This window comes from Lycium ferocissimum, chromosome 6, assembly GCF_029784015.1.
Source record: "Lycium ferocissimum isolate CSIRO_LF1 chromosome 6, AGI_CSIRO_Lferr_CH_V1, whole genome shotgun sequence".
Lineage (NCBI taxonomy): Eukaryota > Viridiplantae > Streptophyta > Magnoliopsida > Solanales > Solanaceae > Lycium > Lycium ferocissimum.
Window position 1 is genome coordinate 68,025,862 of NC_081347.1, and position 22,251 is coordinate 68,048,112.

General features: G+C 38.0%; 1 protein-coding gene across 1 annotated transcript in view; it reads left to right on the forward strand.

Moving 5' to 3' along the window:
- The first annotated feature begins 2,691 nt into the window (after nt 1-2,691).
- The window catches only part of LOC132061579 (uncharacterized), a 25,266-nt gene continuing 5,706 nt past the window's right edge, over nt 2,692-22,251 (forward strand). The window contains exons 1-3 of the mRNA XM_059454360.1: nt 2,692-2,751; nt 2,885-3,132; nt 3,178-3,461. Coding sequence (XP_059310343.1) covers nt 2,692-2,751; nt 2,885-3,132; nt 3,178-3,461 — 592 coding nt within the window. The remainder of the gene's footprint in view (nt 2,752-2,884; nt 3,133-3,177; nt 3,462-22,251) is intronic.

The window sequence follows — 22,251 nt, forward strand, 5'->3', positions numbered from 1 at the left end:
GGCTCTTACCGCATGGAGAGACTCGATGAGGGAATCTGAAGACGAAGCGGACTCAAGTGATGCACCCAAGTCTGGGGCCAACAACAAATCCTGAACGAGTGATTCGAATCCCAGTCTCTTAAAGAACCCTTGTGCTCAAAATAAAACCAAAGAAAAGGTGAAAAACCCTCTTGATGATCAAACCAAACTGGAAGGTCACTCCTACAAAAAGGCTAATCTTCTTGGTAAAAGATTTGATAAATGAGCTTTATGGACTCACTAAAGAAAAGGAGGAGCTAACTGAGAAACTTGACAACACAGAACAAGAAACGAATGATATGGTCGTTTTTATCGTACATCTACAAGAGGAAGTTGAGAAAGTTACTAAAGAAAACTTTCTTCTAAACAGCCATATCAAAGAACTGATGAATACACCTATTGAAGGAAAGGAGATAGCAATCAAAGCTCAGAATGAATATGAGAACTATTTTGAGCAAACCAAAGTGGATCCTATAACTAAGATGAAGAGGTATGAGGATACCACTAAATAAAAGACAACAAAGAAAGGACCTGGTCCTCACCAGGAGGGAGAAGACCTTCTTGAATGGAGAAGAGGAAGCCTAGTTCATCATATTCACCACTCCAAGGGACCCAATTCTGCATGGGTTCCCGATTGGAGTTAGTATTCCAGCCAAAAGACTTGAGTTAGAAGATGACAGTCAAAAGGCAATACATGAAACTTTGATTATCCTTTGATAAATGAAGAAAAGTCTTCTCACTCAAGGGTTCCTAAGGAAATTGTGTGCTTGAACGACACCTTGCCATGTTTTTGAAAATGAAAACTACTGAAGAAGATATGTGATCAAAGATACCGTGTTGAAATGAACATGATCCCTCCTGCCTCTCAAGAAAGTGTAATATCCCTGGGCACAATTGCAGAGTGCATGAACTTATTCAACGAGGCAAAAATTCTATACAGTATGAATGACCATGTTGCTAACACTGATCAGACAGCAATTCTAGAAGAAGCTCCTTACTTTCTACAATGGCAATGACAAGAGGAGATAGTATCTGCCCTGATCTCTAAGAGATCTGGTCTCTATAACTCAGGTTAGTAGTCTCTTCAGCACCTGTATGAAATTGAAATTGCCATTTAAGTGCCAAGTCACCAAGACTTTTTTGAAGAAAAAAAAACTCCTGAAGGTGTTACACCTCTTCTAAACCGTTTCGATCAAATGGTTCGCAACCCAACCAATCATCACTCTACAAAATCAAATACCCTTAAAATAAAATTCCACCTTTCCTCTCTTACTTGAAATCAAAATCTCAACTCATTCCATACTTCTCCTTCTCAAACTTCAAACCTGCTCTCTCTCTCTCTCTCTCCCCCTCTTTTGTAGAGCCTTGTTCATCCTTTCCAATCAAATCTTATAATGTCTAATGAAGAAGTCACCACTCAAGACCCTGTTGAAACAAACCCTGCCTCCTCACCGTCCAAAGCCAAAAATTCATCCGAATCGAACCAGCCTACTTCTTCCCAAAAACCCCAAACTCTCTTAGATCAAAATCCCATCATCACTTCTTCTGAGTCTCCTGTCACAAGTTGCAACCCCAAAACATCAGTACCTCAATCAAAGATATCAGACCCTGTTGAAAAACCCGACTCTGTTAGTAGCGAGCATATCATATCTATCTCAAGATACTTCCAGAATACTGATGAGATGTAAGGACAAGACAATGGAGTAGAACTTACTAGTCAATCCATTGAGAAAATAGAAAAGTCAAGTCAAAGTAACAAAAACCTAGTCTCGCAAGTCATGCATGAGGAAAAGACTGTGAGTGACAATAGGGAGCAATCTGCAGAAATCAACAAAGAAACTGAAGAAGCCAGTAATGCACAAAAGGTAACTCTCCTTCCTCTGAATGTCATAAAGAAGTAGAAGAATGATGGAACCATTTCTGGGATAGGTCAGAATCGATCTAGTGAGTTGGATAGGGATGCGACTCTCATGGAAGATTTTGCAAACACCTTGAGTGAATTAAGGGGTGTAAGGCCTTCAAAAGAAGTAAAGGAGACACTTGTTCCCTCAACACAAGAAGAGTCTGAATTCGAATTCAGGACAATTTTTGTGAATGATAAGGCACCAGATTTGTCCAGTGCAAACTTAGACTTAGTCATTAGCTCTAAACCTGCATCCTATGATGTTGTACCTTTGGCCGAAATTTCCCCTGAAAGGAATCACGGTCACAATGCTCATAAAGATGAATCTGATGAAGACGAGGTACCACTTGCCTTTGGGATGAGAAAACTATCTAGGAGTAAATCTGCATCCACAGTAAAGTATTCATCTACTCGAACAACTCCTAGAACCAGACTAAGGAAAAAGGCTGAAAAAATGGCTCTAGAATCAACTCTTAAGGAAAATAAAGCAAAAGGTACCAAAAGGACCAGAAGTTCTCTAGTAAAAATTGGTCTGATCGATGAAGTAGAGTCGATAGATGTGGAAACTACACCTGCAAATGACGCTGATGAAGATTTAGAGAAAGAAAGGGGCGATTCTCCTCTTGAGAGGAAAAACTCTAAAAAAGAGAAAGAGGGGTGAAAAAAGAGTCACTTAGGTTGAGGGTGACAAGTCAATAGAGGAATCCAAACTTTTAAAAAGAAGAAAAAACAAAAATAATTAGGTGTCATGCTCCTTAAAGAAGCAAAGGATGGATAAAACTGTGACTCAAAATGAAAAGAAAAGGAGAGAAAATCTGAAGAAACAAAAGGTGTTCTTTGGATAGGGTGTTTGATCCTGAGATCGCTGACAACTTTGGAATCAGAGGACTGCTTGAAATCATTGAGTTTCAGATATAGGGCCATCTGTTTGTTCCAGCATTTCCAAGTGTCTACGAAGCATAGGTGGCTAAGTTCTTTGAAAAACTCCACTACTCAAACAACCATGGCACTCTCTTTTCATCGGTCAGCAAAACTAGACTCGAGTTGACTAAAGAGGTACTTGGAGCAATTCTGGAAGTTCCCACAAAAGGAATGAGAGCTATTGAAGGCAAAATGAAAGCTTCAAGCAACTTCAAAATCATGATTGCCAATGAGGTAGTAAAAGATGCACGTGCAAGGGCAGGACTCAACAAGAAAGAGCTAAAACTAGAGTACCAACTTTTGTTTTAACTAGTCAACAAAGTACTGCTTCCCAGGACTGAGGGTCGCACCATCGCCTCCATTGCAGACCTCGTGCTTATAGAGGCATTGGCTAATTTCCTATCCATAAAACTTCCTACAATCATGATTAAGCACATAATCAAAGTGGTGAATGCGCCAGACAGAAAACATGAGCTTCCATACAGATTCTTTCTAACCAAAGTGTTTGCACACTTCAAGGTTAAGACTGACAAAGCTACAAAGGGATCCAAGAAGCATATGTTATCCATGGACACATTAGAAGAATGTGATAGTGTACTGAGGAAAGATGGCATTGGAGGTACTTTCACAATCTCAACTCTGCTTGAGGCATAGGAGAGGATCACTGCTGAATTGCAAAAAATCAAGGCCGAGAATTCTCTTCTTCAGGCGCAACTTGCTAAGAAAGAGAAAGCTACTGGCTCTCAAAGTTCTTTATAAGCTTCAAGAAGTGAGATTGAGAAGCTTAAAGCAGAAAATGAAAAATTGACGCAAAAAGTAGATGAGCTCAAGGACCAAATGCTCTAAGATCAGTGTGTCCATAGTGAACGCATGGATAAACTTCTAACTGCTCTGCCTCAATGCTCCTAAGATCTCCAGTTTTCTCAGTTTCCTTATGTCAACATCTCTCCTCCCTATTTTTTGTTTTGATTTGACAATTGGCACCTATGACAATCTATATTTTCATACACCTTCTGACCTGCCTACTATGCCTTCCTTGATTATTTGCTTGACTAGTTCTCTTACATGTCATGCTAAGTTGTTTTTGTGGCTCTGAGTTGATTAGTTTACTGACTAGTTCATCTTTTTTATGATACCAAAAGGGGGAATAATCAGTAGGTAGGGATTGGATTGATCATAGTTCTGTGATAGGACTGATCATCAGTTATTGCTCGGTGATATGTGTACAATTGATGGGATTGCTTTGGTTGCTACTATGGCCTGGTCCTTAGGGAGAACAAGTGGGAATCTAGTCCTCAGGGGGAATACAACTTATGTGTTTGTCATCATCAAAAAGGAGAAAATTGATAAGCCATGCTAGCTTATGTTTTGATGTTTCGATAACTTGACAAACCTACTCGAGGAACCATTTACCATGATAGAAAGACTAGGTCTCCTGAAGTGTCACATAGTCACCTCTACAGCTATAAAGCTGCTGCCACTATAGCAATACAACAGAGCAGCATACAGCAGCAGAGTTGCTTTAGGGGCTGTCAGCTTCACTCTTTCTCTACATATTCAAACATCATGCTAAAGTAAAGATTTGATTCTTGCAAAATCTAGAAATTGTTGTGTCTAAAAGTGCAAGTCTTCACACAGCAAGGTGTGTTCAAGAACAAACCCTCAACAAATCCAAAGACCAGTTCTTCTACAGCTAAAGCTGTGTTAAGTCATAGGAGTGTTAAGTTTATGCCCTTTTTCTCTTAAACTTGTAAATCTACTCTTCTCAAACGGAAGCTGCTGTAGGTACTCTGAATTCTCAGTAGTTTTGCATAGGTAGTTTACCTTCATTATATTGAGTGCTACCCTTGGCTAGAGTTAGTCAAGGCGTATTAGAGTGTTTGGCTGGAGGTAGTCAAATAGTGTTGAACTCTCAAAGGTTGCTTGTAGGAAATGAATCTTCACAAGCGTTTGAGTGGTACACTAGGCTAGAGTTAGTCTAGGTGTATTAGTGGCTTGGCTAGAGGTAGTCAAGAGTTACCTGCAGTAGGGGTACTGTAAGGGTGGACGGATTATGTGAGTTAATTTCTTGATTGCAAGAGTTGTAATCTGAAGTTGCTCAGTGTAGCGGAGTTGAAATCCTACGTGGTAGGTCGTGATTTTTAATCCTTTGAGCAAGGAGTTTTCCATGATAATATCCTATGTTATTTACTTATTACACTGCATCAGGGAACTGGTACACAATCAGGTCCCTCATACATTGTTTTGTGGATGCATAACCTATATCACATGCGCACCACAAATGTGAGATTTTAGATCTTCGCCTCGCCTAAATCCACTAAGGGTTAGAACGTTCAGTTGATTGCAAGATGGAGATGATTGTTCTACCCTCGTACAATTGGATATATTACAATATAAGAACAATGTTCACCAACGTAGTACACAAATTATGAATAGAGAGTTTGAGAGTATAACGACCCGTCTGGTCGTTTTTGAGTTTTAAGCCTCTTTTCCCCAAGATACCCCTTCTCATAGTTCCATCTCAGGGTTTTTGACTTTCTTGCAAAATTTGAAGTCAAATGGATGTCATTTAGTTCACTTTGGGAGAAGGTTTCACTTTGGAAATTTCGACATTTAACTATTCGAAGAAATTGTTTATTATGGGAAACATGCTCTGATTGGCGATCTGAAATTCCAATAGATTTAAAATATCATTTATGACCTGTAGGAATTGACGAGGCTAATTTTAGAATTCATTTTTTTTTTGTTTTTGTTTTAGACAATTAAATCGATTTTAGAATTAAATATGCCTATTTATGGTCAAAAGATGGTAACGGGAAGAAATAAGACCCGGATTCAAAATTTGTTGTTTTCATTAGCTTCGCATTAATGGTTTTGGCTTGTCGGGATCAGTGGCGCTATTCCCGAGCTAATTCGATGAGAATCGAAGAAGAAAATCTAAGTTTTTGAATTTTGAAGTTCTAAGTTTGAAAAGTTTATTTTTTGGTAAATAAGTCTGTAATCAAATTTTGACAGTTCCATTAGGTCCGAAATGTGATTTATGAATTAGTCGAGTCGTTGGTTTGGTTCCCGAGAGGTTCGGGAGTGATATAGGTGGCTGGTTCAGAAACTAGTTTTTGAGATGATTTGGAATTGACCTCGGCCAAGATCGGTTCAAGACGGTCTCATTTGGATGTTTTGAGAGTTCAAATAGGCTCGTATGATGATTTTGAACTTGTCCACAAATTTTGATTAAATTCTGATGAGTTTTGGATGCGTTTGGGTTGTATGATGCTTGTTTTCAATTTCGACGTCGTTTTGAGCAAAAGAGAATACCATATTGATCAAACTACCTTTGATTTGTGTTTCAATTGAACTTTCAGATCCATATCGTAATTTCAGAACTATATAAACAAGAATCGCCGCATTTTGCCAGCGTATGAGGGAAATATGGCCATTTTGCTAAAATATTTCACTGCTAGTTTTCTGGTGGTGAAAAAAAAAAAAAAGCCTTCGCGATTGCGAAGAAGGAAAATGCCTGGAAAGTGTCGCGATCACGAAGAAGGCATGAGACCATGTGTTGCAATCGCTAAGAAGGAAAATGCCTGGACAGTGTATAAATAGACCAGTCCAAAATATTTAGTATTTTGAGCATAATTTGAGTTCTAGAGCTCCGTTTGAGGTGATTTTTGCGGCGTTGTTCTCGTATCAACTAGGGGGTAATTATATAACATTTATTTTGGTGTTTCCCCATGATTATTTTTGTTGGTTATCGTTTTTATCCGTGTTTGGTTGGGGAAAATTAGGGTTTTAAACCCAAAAGTTGAAAAGTGGTAAACCATGGATTTGAGGATCAAGATGAAAGCTTTTTGAATGGGTTTTATGGATTTAGAATAACTAAACTATGGATAAACCAATTTTGAAATAAAATTTCAGTTTTTCCCTTTCGGGCTCGGAGTCACCTTTTTAAGTTCGTTTTTGGATTTCGAATTAAAGTATAGCAATATGGTATCATTAGACTCGTTAAGACTTGTAGAGTACTATTTTGACTATATTGAACCCGATTTTTAAATGAAATCACAGTTTTTCCCTTAGGGCTCAGGTTTGGCTATTTTAGATCCATTTTTGGGTTCCGGGTAAAAGTATGACAAAATGAGTATCCATAGATTCGTATTTTAATGTAGTATTCATATTTGATAACATTCCGAGGCTCTCTATAAAGGAAAGGAAAGGCTCAAGAGGAATAGTTCGTGGCACCTGTTCGGCATCGAGGTAGGTTACGATTTACTTCAGTTAGACTTTGATTAGTGAAACATATGTATGCGTAGAATTTATGAGAGAAAGCATGATTAGATCTTCATACATGATGTTGGGATGGATATACTCTTAGGTTGGTATGACTTTTGATTATGTGGGCTAGTCGCCGTTATTTTATGCATTGTGACTTATGGTGTACTTGTTATGTTTGGAAGTAAAGTATATGATAGATTCACTTTGGTGATTGCAACTAGATTGTTGATTCCATTTCCATAGTTGATGTGATTTATATAAGTCCTGATGTGGCTTATAGTGTTTGTGACTTCTATAGCAGGTTCATTGGCGTTGACTGCTGTAACACCTTGGAAATTTCATGTCGTTTGTATTATGAGTGAACTAATGCAAGCCTAAAGTGGACATGAAGCTCTTTTAAGGTTAAGAAGGATATTTGATAATTTTAAGTGTGTACCTTAAGGTTTCGGAGTTAAATGAATCGGTGAAAGTAAGTTCGTTAAAGAAATTGGAGTTTGAGTTATGTTTTGGGAAGATTTCGTATCATTTGAGTTATATATTGCTTAGTATTTCCTTAAGGGGGAGATATAGAGCCCCTTGGATGGCTAATGAATTTTTATACAAGTGCCAAGAAGGTTCCATAAGGATTGGAGGTCAAACGAATCGAAAAGAACGTGTTTTCGCGAAGATCGAAGTTTGTGGTCCAGTTTGCGGCCGCAAACTGAGTTTGCTGTGCATCAAACTGGCCGTAAACTCACCAAATTGGCAGCCTTAACTACCCAAACTCCTACCTAAGGAGAGGAGGGGAGATGCGGCCGCATATCCAATATGCTGAGCCGCATCTCCACCGCAAATTGATGTGGGTGGGGGGGGGGGGGGGGGCGACTTTGGCACCTTTTTAAATCCCAAAAGATTCCATTTTCATATCAACCTCCCACACTTATTTCCCCACACTTCTAGAAATTTCTTGACAGTTCTTGAAGGTTCCATAACAGTCCAAACCTTTCCATATCATCAAGCGAGAAAATCAATATCAAAACCTCAAAGATAATCCATGAAAGGTGATTGTTCTTGTTTCTCTTCAAGGTGGTGATGAACTTGATCTTGGAAAGAGTTGAGTAAGGTGAAGTTCTTTAATTATAAGGTATGTTTTTCCTATTATTTACATGATTAAGTTGATTTAAAGGACTCGCAAGTTTTGGAGAGGAAAGAATCATAGAAGAGAAGTTATAAAGTGTTGAAGTGAAGATGATGACTATGGGGTGAACTTGAAAAGGGAGTTTGGATAAATTTGAGATTAAATTGAATATAATTTCTTGAGTATGGTATTGTGGATGTTATTATTGTTTGTTGGGAGTTGTTTTGTAATTTGGTGGAAGTCGATAAAATAGGGGAAGTGCTGCCCAAATTTTGCTAGCTCATTAATTACACTAGTTTGAACTTAAGAATGTTTTCAAGATTTAACCTTAGTATTTATCCTCTTGAATGTAGATTTGCAAGCTTGGGAGGAGAATATTAAGTAGTTAAGGAGACGTAAAGGTATGTGAAGGCTATCCTTTTCCTTCTTTTGGCATGTCTTTGATGTAAGTTAGATGTAATAAAAGTCTTAAGCTTGATTATATTCATAATAATCGAGAACGTCCTTGATTCTTATTCACTCCTTGATAGTAGAGCTCGTAAGCATAATGAAGAGTCATTTTGTACGTCTTTTGTAGTTCAGATAAGTTGCTAGTATGTTCCAGGATGACATAAGGTATACGACGATAGTTGGGGCATAGAATTACCTGGTGTTATTCAAGTGAATTCAAATACATACCTTAATTGAAATGTTGTCGTTTATGAAACAAATGTAGGATTTGGCTCTCGTATAAGGTATAGTTAATCAGATAACTTTCTGGGCACTATGGTATACTTCTCGCGGGACTTATAAGCACCTAGTATACATTCGACATTTAAAAGTTAAATAGAAATGTGATAGTACTTTATATAAGTTGAGAATGGACAATATAACATTATATATAGATCAGGTTGCACATTCCACAACATATACATCATATATGGATTGGGTTGCAAGTTTCGCAACATATACATTATACTTGGATCGGGTTGCTCGTTCTGCAATATATACATTATATATGGATCGGGTTGCACGTTCTGCAACACAGGGCCAGATAACGTTAAGATAATCAAGCTATAGCATTACATATGAATGTAGTTGAAGTTTCTAGAGTATAATAGTCGATGTATACGTATGTGTATACTAAGAGTACTTCGATAATTCAAGGTCCTAGGTTATATTCTTATCTTCTCCTCTTATGACGTATGTTTATTGTATTATGCTTCATGCCTTACATACTCAGTACATTATTCGTACTGACGTTATTTTATTTATGGACGTTGCGTTCATGCTCGCAGGTAGGCAGGGGGACGGATCAGATTCTTAGGTGCTTCATCAGCTATCTCTCAGGAGCACTCCATTTGCGTCGGAGTTACAGTCTAGTGGTACTATTCTTTTGTGTACGTATGGGCATGGCAGGGTCTTGTCCCGTCCTTGTGATGTTATGCACTCCTTGTAGAGGCTCGTAGACAGATGTGTGTAGTTAGAGGTCCTATAACCTTATCGGTTCATTTCCTGTTTATCATTTCTTGCAGCCTTTTCGGCTTGTATACCTATATATATATATGGGCTTAGTTGATGATAATCATATAGACGTGCTATTATTTTTGCGGATTTAAGCTCTTTTAGATCATGATATTCATAAGTTATCTTTCATAGTCCACCTCGAATGATAATGAGAAGTATGCTAAGAGGTGTTCGGTAGGTTAGCTCTGGTACCCGTCATGGCCCTCCAGTTGGGTCGTGACAACTGCGTTGATTTAGCATTATTGCATTCATTCACTCATACATGATGGAAATGGTTTGGAAATGATTTGATTGGAGAAATATGGTACCTATGATGAAACATTTATGGTAACTATGAAAGAAAATGTGACACTTTTGATGAAAGTATGATGTGAATCCGTGATCTAAGGTCTATTCTGGATCAAAAGGTATGTGAATCCGTGATCAGAGGTTTGTTCCGGAGCGGAAGGTATGTGTACTCGTTATCCAAGATCTGTTTCGGAGCGAGTGGTATATGAAAGCCATGGGTCCCCTGCGGGTCATGACTGCCGAGACGTCGAGATTCCATCCAGAGAATATGTGTACAGGTTGAGATACTGGTCATTGCATTGCATGACCTGCATAGCATTGCATTGCATATCATTACATTTCATCCACGACATCGTATGACACTTTTATTATTGATTCTTGTCGTTCATGGATGGATTCTTCTTGTGGTAAAGATCAATTATTTGACTTGATAGCATTGTGGATTAGTGGCCCCATCTAGGCTTATGACTTGAATAGTTGAGCTTCTCTATTCCTTTTAACCAGTGGAATTCCTCGATTTTTGCGATGATCTAATATTTGAGTCTACCTGATTTTCATCACATTTTACGTCGATTGATTGGAATTGTTGGTTGTATTCAGTTGTGGTTACTTGAGGAAATAATAGAGACTTGACGGATGTGTGCTTAGGTGCTTCACCATAGGCGATGATTCAATAGTGATATGCTTGTTGACACCTAATTTTAACCACATAAGTCGCGTATTTTAATTTTAAAAATTCCCAAGTCAAAGACGGAGCAAGAATGTACCCTCAGAAAATTAAAATTCCAAAATCCCGAGAGAATTGCAAAAATTGACATTTAATTATTATTCGGTAAAAATTGATAATTTCAAGAAAATACGAGTTATTTACTTTCATAAATATAATCAAAAAGAAAATAAGTGTCTTGCTCCGTCTAATTCGGGAAAATTGATAATTAAAGACGACGTATGAGTTACAGCTCATTTTGACTGCATTTTTCACATCTTCAAATATTCTCCGGAACTATATCATTATTAAGCTCGTTTTGAAGCTAATATTTTAAATTTGCGAGTTTTAAATCTTAAATTATCCTAAAATAACTATTTTATTTAGTTATATATGTATTTATATTACTTAGTCATTATTTGATTTAAATTGAGAGGAGGGTTAATTTAAAACTTTTAAAAATTTTGAGGGGGGGGGGGGTGGAGTGTACAAAAATAAAGGGTGAAAGTTTATTTTTAATAAATTTCCACCCCCACTCTTTTATTTCTTTTTGCCCGACCACCCTCTCCTCCTCAGGCGATTTTTTAAGATGGTTTAGGGTTTCCTTTGTGTGGCCAATCCACGGTGGTTCTGGGCTGATCTTCACATGCGTAGTAGCCATGGGCGAGGCCTTGAGCCTCTAGCCAACTTGTACACTACGCACAAAATGTGAAGGACCTAGGTTAATTTCCCATAGGACCCTTCCAAAATTCGAGTACTAGGTTTGGGATTCTTATCTGTTTGGGTACGATCGTACCGTTAAAATACGTTGCATTTTGTTTTATTTGATGACTAAGTGTACTATTCCATTATTTGGCTGATTTATTAGATTTTTATTTGAATTTTAGGGTACAGTTTGTTGTATTGTTGATTTCTGATTGGATGCAGTACGAATTAGTACAAAATTGTGGGAAATTCGTTTTGTTTTTATTGAATTTGAATTGGTTTTAGGATAGGGTTTGAAATTGGGGGGGAACCTTCTATGTTTGACGCTCACCCCCCATTTTGTGCTATAAATGGAGGGGTTTGGTGACACAAAAGGGGATCTCTCTTTTTTTCTGAAAAATTTTAGAGAAAAAAAAAAGGGAAGTTCTGGATTTTCATTACTATAATCCTATTATAGATATTAAATTATACTACATATAGATACTGAGATTACCAATATACAAATACTATACACATATTATGTTCATATACCATATCATATAGCAAAGAATCAAAAACAAAGGGGTTTTTTTTTTTTCAAAGGATAAGTGTTGGTGTTGAAGTGTGTTGATCCAACCCCTCCTCTTTGATCTTTTGGTTGCCCTACAAAAAGGTAAAATTCTATTTCAGTTCATTTCATACTCATTTCTAGTTTGTTTTTATGCATTTAACTTGGTTATAGTTCCTTAATGATGTTCCAAGCTTGTTTTTGGTAGAACTTAGTATGAATGTTTACTTAAGGGTGTTTTGTGTGGATACAAAGGTTTTTTTTTTCTGGTTTACAGTTTCATTGATGCTTATCATGTTATGGTTCTATAATATTAGCATTATAAGGTTCAAATAGGTTTAAAATGAGATAGAAAGGTTAGTTTTAGACCATAGTTGTTTCATTGATCATTTCAGAGTTTATAAAGCTTTGTTTTCTATTTTTCTATGGGTTTTGTTGAGTCCTTGACGATTCTGTGTCCATTTTAGCCTCATATTAATTGTGTTAGGATCATTTGAAGTCATTAATCTCATGAATGCGCTAGTTTTGAACAAAAAATGAATACGTGATGCTTATGGTTTAGGCTCTTTACTAAAGCTGTTCCAAAGGGTATAAATAGACCTTTTCTCTTTGATTAATTATCGGGAAACCAGGCCTAGCATAGATGATGCTTTAAAATGGCTTTAAAATGATCACATGATAAGAACAGGTCCTAAAAATGAATCTAAGTCTTGATTTTTACTCTTAAAAGAGTCTACTGATATATATTTCCCTAGACTGCTTGTCTGATTTAGCTTTAAGTGGTCTTCTAGAGATTGTTTGACTTTTGGAAGACTAATTTGAAACTGTTAAAATAGGTTCTGTACATTGTGAATTTGTTATATTGGGGTCTAGATAGATACTTGACTCATAATGTTGTTGCTTGATACTAAGATTAGATGGAAAGGGGTTTGATGCTCATTTTAGTTCGCAGATTACTGTAACATCAGTAATATATTTTCAGATCTTATATATCATGTTGGTGTTGTTTAAAGTTGTTGCTGTTTTATAGAAGTTTGGCAATTTGTTGTAATGACCCATTCCGTCGTTACGGTGAATTTCAAAATATTCGTATCACCGGCTCCTGAAGACATGCTTGAGCCTTCCCTTGCGACTGGGGAACTGTTAACTCGATCGAGAAATCGTATGAGTTGCGCGTGAAGAATTAGATCGGGGCCAGCGAGCCCAGTGTTGGCCGCTTCAGCGCCATCCAGGTCGCCCCAGCGGTGCCGCAGTAGCGGCTTGTCTGCCGCAAAAGCGGCATTGCAAAAAATCCTCATTGACTGCCCCAGCGATGCCTTTGACGCAGAAGTGGTACTGCCGAAGCGGTGACGAGACCGCCCCAGCGGTCACATATAGTGGTTCCACCTATTTAAGTGACATTTCGGGAATTGGCTTCATTTCTCAAAACCCTAGAGGGTCCAGCCTCCTTTGGAGTAATTCTGGGGCCAAAAATGATACTTCCATGGGAAAGGTTATCCCCCTAACCTCTTCCATTCATTCTCCTAACATTGACTCTCATTAAAGATCCTTGTCTAGAATCACAAATGGGTATCTCAAATTTCATAAGTTCCAAAATTATGAACCTTTGTTCTTCTTGATATAAAAATCCTTAGAACATATTCCTATGCTCATCATCTTAACGTGGTTCCCAACCTATGTCACGACCCAACTAGAGAGCCATAACGGGTACCCAGTACTAGCCTACCAAGCACCTCTGATATGACATTCCATTCTCATTACTAAGTGGGACACATAGACAACCCGTGAATATCTTACTTAGTACGATCATAAAAAGCAATGCTCATAAGCATATGTCAACAAAACTTACCAAAATATTATACAACAATAAGGACTGATAAAGTTAGGGAACATGTAACTACATACGTCTGTCTACGAGCCTCTAAATAGATTACATGAATCCATAAGATGGGTCAGGACTCTGCCATACCCAAGTGTGTATACAAAAGAGTAGTACCAATATATGCGGCCCCGAACAACTGGAGCGCCTCTGAGATTTCACTGATGGGGCTCCTAAGGATCTGATCCGTTTCCCTGCTTTCCTGCAGGCATGAACGCAGCGTCCACAAGAAGGGACATCAGTACGAATAGTGTACGGAGTATGTAAGGCATGAATAGCAACATGATAAAAGCACGAAAAATAACGGAAGAAAAAAGAACCGTTTATATCTCATAATACCTTTAAAGACCTTCGTCATACTTACTTACCCTTCTCTAGAGGAACATTTCATACATCCACGTGCCTACCTATACAATACCATACAAAACAATACAATACAATATTGTACCCGGCCATATAGGCTCGGTATTATCAGTACCCGACCATAGTAAGGTTCGATAATATCTGTACCCGGCCACAGTAACGCTTGGTAGTATTCGTACCCGGCCCTTTCGGAACTCGGTGCCCTTTCAAGACTAGGTAGTATCCATACCCGGCCCCTTCGAGACTCGATGTCACACATGACTACATATATACATATACAAGAGTACATAAATAAAAGCACATCATCATCATTATCATTACAACCATATCTTCTCGTAGAGGAACAATGTTATATCCCGTATTTTCACACATTCGGAAATTTTGGAATAATTGTGACTTATAAGGAATAAGGTCATATTTTGATTCTATTTGATACATATGTTGTTGCTTATGAGAAGTGTGGACGCGGAAGCGTCGGGGAAGGCTAAGGGCGAAATTGGAATTTTGGAAATTAGTTTCGGGAATTACAAAACAAGACTTATAACCAATTGGGCTAAAAAAAAAAATCAAGGCCCAATAGAGAGGGGTGGCCGGCCATGGTATAATGGCCCAAGCCATGGGAATTTTCCATGTGCCAAATTAATATAAGGATCATCATCCTTAGAAACTTCAAGAAAAAATAAGAAAAGGAGAGAATCAAAACATGAAGAGCAAAAACTAAGGGCCATTCGGCCATGGTGAAAAATTTTCACCCTTTGAAATCTTGTTCCAAAAATTATTTTCTTGTAGTATTCCTACTAATTCAAGGACCCTCTACAACGTGGTATAATTATTTCGGAAGATAATCCATCCGTTTCATCGTTTCCGCACTTTGGCCAAGTGAAGAAGTTGAAGAGAAAAGGTAAGAATTAATTCCCTTTTATTTATGTTATGAAGGTTTGTTTGTGTTGTAGTATATGGATATGAGTAGAATATATAGAAATATGGAAGTTTGCAAAGTGGGTGTGCATGTGTGCATGTGGCCGTATATGTGCTATGTTGTATAGTTAGGATGAGTTGAATTTTATGTTGTATTTTAGTTGTGGTTATTGTGGAATTTGTATTGGAAATGAAAGTGGAATGAAAATTGGATAAAGTTGGCAAATTGGCATGTTGGCCGTGTGGTATGGGTTGGTGGAATGAGAATGAATTAATGTTTTTTAGTATGTTAGATGCGTTGTTGTGATCTTCATAAAGTAAATAAAAGTTAAATGGCTTAAGTCGGCATTGGAATTGATTGGAGAAGATTATGTCATTTTAGCATAATTGTAAGATATTATGGAAACAAAGTTGTGAGGTGTGGATGGTTGTAATGAATCATGAATTTATAAGTAGGTAGTGTGTTAAAAAGGGTTGTCGCATATGTAGGAATTTTAGGTAGGTTATGGAATGAATGGAATCTTTGACCATTAGGTATATGGTTTGAAATACTTTTGGCCTAAGTTGAATGATCTCAAATTAGTAAGTAAATATGAAAATATTGAAGTTAGTTGGGAATGTGAAGTTGAGAATAGAAGTTGTTGCATTATGTTGGAAAAAGACTATTTGTATTAGAAATGCTGTTGATTATTGATATTGTTGATATTGCTGTGGTTGTTGTTGATATTATGGCCGAGCTAAGTCTCGGGGATGTTGAATTTATAGGGGAAATGCTGCCAAAATTTCGGTAGACAAATATGGATTTAAGTTTGAATGCATAAAAGCTTGAAACTTATATTTGGCAACTATGACCAATTGTAGATTTTGAAGCAAACGGGATTTGAGTTTGGGTGAGCGTAAGAAGTGAAAAAGGTATGTAAAGCTATCCGTTTTCTTCTTTTGGCATGTCCTAGACATACTAGGTTGAGATTTGAGCCTCGGGGCAATTCTGTTCATTGAAATCCGAGTCTGATTTTAGGTACTATTCATTCAATGTAATTGAATTATAACTCTTATGTTTTGTTGGAAAACTATCCGAACATCCATAATTTGCACAAATGTGATAGAATCGTTTTGAAATTTACATGGATGACTCCATAGAGTCTAATGTTCGTAATTTGTGTCCGCCACCTCGACTTAACCCGAGGTGGGCCCACTAGTCCCGAGACTCCTTCATTTGCCCTAATACACTTATCTTTGTATAATGTCGGGAAAAGACCTTTGCTTATGATTTTAGGCTATTATAGAACAACGTTTTGATTGCTCCATGATATTCTGATTTATATTTTAAACTATAAGTACGATTTCAAAAGTATTTTTGTGAGATAAGCTCCGTGTCGATCAGTTGTTTTGACTAGCTTACCCAATGGGTTACCATATGATTATGTCAAGTGTCATAAATATTTTGATATGTAAATTGCATTAGTTTCTGCACTACTCTGATCGTGCCCATACTATGACATCGTTCGCCGGTTCCCGGGCCGGTTTGTGATCGTGCGCACTATGATAAATTCGACAAGATCTTTGTGTTACGGCTCCCGAGATCTCGCCATGTAGGGCCGGGTTCCGTTTATGGAGTTATCGTGATATGGCTTATGATATGTTTGATGATATGATATGTTGTGTTCGGGGTGTACGGAGATTTGAAACCTCTCGGAGTATGCGTGCGTGTGGCACCGGCGTCGGAGTGGTGACCACGTCCCGAGCCTTATGCATGATCTCTGTTTGCATTATGTACATATGTCTTCGGTACAAAGTTTGGTATATATTGATCCAAGGTATTCTCTCCGTGCCCTTCACTTCGCTATGGTTTGGATTTCTGTACTTTATGCTTTACATACTCGAAGACATCTTTCGTACCGACCCCCTTTCTTCGTGGGCCGCGTTTCATGCCCGCAGGTGGCCGAGGTTCGTGATGCGCCTGCGTAGGCCACACATTCGCTATTACGAGTGCTCCTTTTGGTCCCGGAGCCATATGTCGGGTACCTATCTCCGCGATGTTATCCTTTTGTATATTTGATTATTTGGGGTACGCGGGCCCTATCCCGTCATATGTTTCTCGTTTTGATTTGTAGGCCCGTAGTCATATATGTGGGTAACGGGTCATGTGTGTGTTCGTTTGTTTATAATCCGTGTCTTACGTGCCAGCCCCGTTTACTACTATGGCCAAAACGGCCCATTTGTCCGTACACGTGTATGTATCGCGATGTATATTCCGCCAATCTATCGTATTTGGACGCGGCCTAAATGGCCCGTACTTTTGTATACGTGTGTAGACCGTTCGGCGACGTGTATTCCGCTGCCCCTTCTGACTATGATATGATAATTTTTGCACGCGCGACCGCTTAAGATAATATTTGCTTTTAATCTATTTGAGATAATTAATATGAAAGCTTGAGTTAGATAAAAATATGACGAATTAGTATGTACGTCTGTTTGGGGTGTCCAAGTAGGACATCGGCCGCGGCCACGAGCTTGGTCGTGACAAAAGTGGTATCGCAGCGGTTTGTCCTCGGAATGTCTACGCGGTGCCGTGTCTCGTAGTCTTGTTCATTGGTGTGTTGTGCACCACACCTATAAACAGGAGGCTACAGGACATTTAGGGTGTTGCCTTTCTTTGGATCTTAGATCGTGCGATAGAGCCAGCCGTAGGAAACGAATTACTTCCTACTAACCTTTGATTTCAGCCGAAGGACGGTGTCGACAGAAGACAGTGATTGATGATATTGGGAGCTATACAGTACACAGGTAAGCAATGGTATGAAAGATGTATGTTGGGGAAGTCATTTAAAGTATGATTGAAATATAAAGTTGAAGGTTGAAAAGGAAAGTAAATAGGAAAGTGCTCGTTGCCATCTGAGTTATGTATGTGAGGTAAGTCTTGATATTTTTATACTTCTACTTGAAATTGTTAGCCCTGTGTGGCTATGCTACGATATGATACGTACATATATATGTTGGCCCTGTGAGGCATTGTTGGTATTTCTTGCGTGTAGGTTTTGGGATAGTAAGAAATACAGAGGGACCTCTGCCCAAATTTTTCCAAAAATTATAAAAAGGAAAATGAGATGTACGTTCTTAACATGTCTTGAAAGTCGATACCGATAGAGTAAATCTATTACGTTGGAGTAAAAATTTAAGAGATACCCTCCATGTCATTCGTAAGAAGCACCATCTTTATGTGGGAAATTCTATTTTGAGAAAGTATATATGAGCAACAAATTTGCAATTTATTTAAACGGACCAAAATACGTTCCGACCACACTTTGCTTTAGAAAAGCCTATGTTGAAGGGCAAAAATGTCCAGCAGTTAAGTTTCACCTTATTGGAAGATTACAAAGCGTATGACAAGTAGTTGGGAATTAAATGGTTCGCTTACTACTCCTATATATATATGGAGGTAATTATGTGAATTAAGTATTAAGAAGTTCTGCAATGTTTGTCGGACTTTAGTTTCCTTCGCTGGTGGTGGAGAGAGCCTTACAGAAATATTTTACCAGTTCCCGACGATTGATTGGAGTCGGAATTTGCGGAATAAAATTTAAACTTGTGGGCGGTGTAGAATTTGACATATAGACGAAGGTAAGTATTGAGGATTTAGATAAGGAGCGACACGGTAATTATACGGTCGAAAAGTGAAAGACTCCTCTCTAGATCGGGGTGGGACCCGCTACGAGGACGTTTTGAAAATTGTCGGGACCCCGACTTGCCTAAAATTACGCGACAAAGGTCGTGCGGGGCGATTGATGCCATTATACCGCTTTAGCGCACCTAAATGCATTAAAGTTTTAAGGTTAAGCGTGCTAGGGTGCAGCAATTTCGGGATGGGTGACCCCCCTGGGAAATGTACTAAAATTTTCACAAATATAGATATGAGAGACAAATAGGAAATTTGGGGTAATCTAAAGGAAATCAGAGTATGTGGAATGGCTAGCAACTTTATAGAGGTCGCGTGAGTTGCGACGGATTAGATTGGTGAAAAGGAAGGGGAGCAACGCAGCTCTGAAATTATAGTAAGTTGGAACAAGTGATTGGAAGTGTCTTGTAAAAGAAATGACAGAAGTATATATATGTATGTGTAGGACTCCCCTTTTATGACTATGTCGATCGATGGGTGAACCCTAATAGCTAGTGTTGTAATATATGAAAGACATTAGGTGGACAGAATTTATGAGACAAAACGAAAGGTATGGTACAGATGTTACGAAATAAGCTGATATTGATTTTGCTACAGGTCGACATTGGAAAATTCTAATACAACGATATTTGGAGAGAAAAGAGAGTAATTGACTGGAAGATACAGAGATCAAATGTTAGGAAAGTAAAAGTAAGAAACGTAATTAAGCAGAGCCTCAAAAGGAGCCGACGGGCAAAGCACGAAATTATTTGTAAAAAGGAACTGGAATGTAATAGTGTAGGGCAAGAGGAAAACCCATGGTATGGAACGATGAATTATGTGAATATCAAGAAATGCGAATATCGAGAAAGCGGAACGACGGATAAGGAACGGGTGTGAAAGAGGGGATAACTTAGCCGAATCTTCCAATGAGGAAGAATATGATTACTAAAAGATAAATTTCTGCATTAACTACATCATTCGAGGTCCGGCTATCAGATAAGCTTTTGTACTATATGATAAAGAGTTCTCATCGCCTCGTGATTCCATTAAGGTCTCGTACGAGGCTAATCGAGTTATAGATTGTAAGAAAAATACATGGATAAGGTATAGGTACAGCCCCTTAAAGGGGGGAGAACGTATTATGTTAGACTTAAAACGGCATTATAATATTTTTAGGTGTTAAGAAAGGAAATCTACTGACTGGAGGCCCGAGCTTAAATGCATTTACATACCAAGAGAATAAAGGGAAAGAATGAAGGACGCCTTAAGGAAATGCTTCTCGCCAATACGAATTGTGATATGTCTATGTTATGATTTGAATCTCTCCTCATCGAAGATAATCGACGTGTACCTAAGTACGCAGTAATATGTTTTAAAGAATAATAATAAAGGCAAGAAAATGGCTGCGAGCTAGGTCTCTAAAGAATAATGGAGAAGAAAGTGACCTGGGAAGCAAAGGACTAAATGAAGAGGAGGTATCCTCGCTTGTTCCCTATACTTACGAGTAATTCGAATTTCTAAATCGTATATTGATCGACGGATGATGACTGATGCGTGCTATTCATAAAGAGAAACTCCCCCGCCATGCTTGTGAGGCCCGATAAGGCTAATTTAACATTCGATGACGAATGTTCTAAAGGGGGGAGGATGTTATATCCCGTATTTTCACACATTCGGAAATTTTGGAATAATTGTGACTTATAAGGAATAAGGTCATATTTTGATTCTATTTGATACATATGTTGTTGCTTATGAGAAGTGTGGACGCGGAAGCGTCGGGGAAGGCTAAGGGCGAAATTGGAATTTTAGAAATTAGTTTCGGGAATTACAAAACAAGACTTATAACCAATTGGGCTCAAAAAAAAAATCAAGGCCCAATAGAGAGGGGTGGCCCACCATGGTATAATGGCCCAAGCCATGGGAATTTTCCATGTGCCAAATTAATATAAGGATCATCATCCTTAGAAACTTCAAGAAAAAATAAGACAAGGAGAAAAACAAAAGCAAGAAGAGCAAAAAATAAAGGCCATTCGGCCATGGTGAAGAAATTTCACCCTTTGAAATCTTGTTCCAAAAATTATTTTCTTGTGGTATTCCTACTAATTCAAGGACCCTCTACAACGTGGTATAATTATTTCGGAAGATAATTCATCCGTTTCATCGTTTCCGCACTTTGGCCAAGTGAAGAAGTTGAAGAGAAAAGGTAAGAATTAATTCCCTTTTATTTATGTTATGAAGGTTTGTTTGTGTTGTAGTATATGGATATGAGTAGAATATATAGAAATATGGAAGTTTGCAAAGTGGGTGTGCATGTGTGCATGTGGCCGTATATGTGCTATGTTGTATAGTTAGGATGAGTTGAATTTTATGTTGTATTTTAGTTGTGGTTATTGTGGAATTTGTATTGGAAATGAAAGTGGAATGAAAATTGGATAAAGTTGGCAAATTGGCATGTTGGCCGTGTGGTATGGGTTGGTGGAATGAGAATGAATTAATGTTGTTTAGTATGTTAGATGCGTTGTTGTGATCTTCATAAAGTAAATAAAAGTTAAATGGCTTAAGTCGGCATTGGAATTGATTGGAGAAGATTATGTCATTTTAGCATAATTGTAAGATATTATGGAAACAAAGTTGTGAGGTGTGGATGGTTGTAATGAATCATGAATTTATAAGTAGGTAGTGTGTTAAAAAGGGTTGTCGCATATGTAGGAATTTTAGGTAGGTTATGGAATGAATGGAATCTTTGACCATTAGGTATATGGTTTGAAATACTTTTGGCCTAAGTTGAATGATCTCAAATTAGTAAGTAAATATGAAAATATTGAAGTTAGTTGGGAATGTGAAGTTAAGAATAGAAGGCATTTGCATTATGTTGGAAAAAGACTATTTGTATTAGAAATGCGTTTTCGGTTGATTATTGATATTGTTGATATTGCTGTGGTTGTTGTTGATATTATGGCCGAGCTAAGTCTCGGGGATGTTGAATTTATAGGGGAAATGCTGCCAAAATTTCGGTAGACAAATATGGATTTAAGTTTGAATGCATAAAAGCTTGAAACTTATATTTGGCAACTATGACCAATTGTAGATTTTGAAGCAAACGGGATTTGAGTTTGGGTGAGCGTAAGAAGTGAAAAAGGTATGTAAAGCTATCCGTTTTCTTCTTTTGGCATGTCCTAGACATACTAGGTTGAGATTTGAGCCTCGGGGGCAATTCCCTCATTGAAACCCGAGTCTGATTTTAGGTACTATTCATTCAATGTAATTGAATTATAACTCTTATGTTTTGTTGGAAAACTATCCGAACATCCATAATTTGCACAAATGTGATAGAATCGTTTTGAAATTTACATGGATGACTCCATAGAGTCTAATGTTCGTAATTTGTGTCCGCCACCTCGACTTAACCCGAGGTGGGCCCACTAGTCCCGAGACTCCTTCATTTGCCCTAAT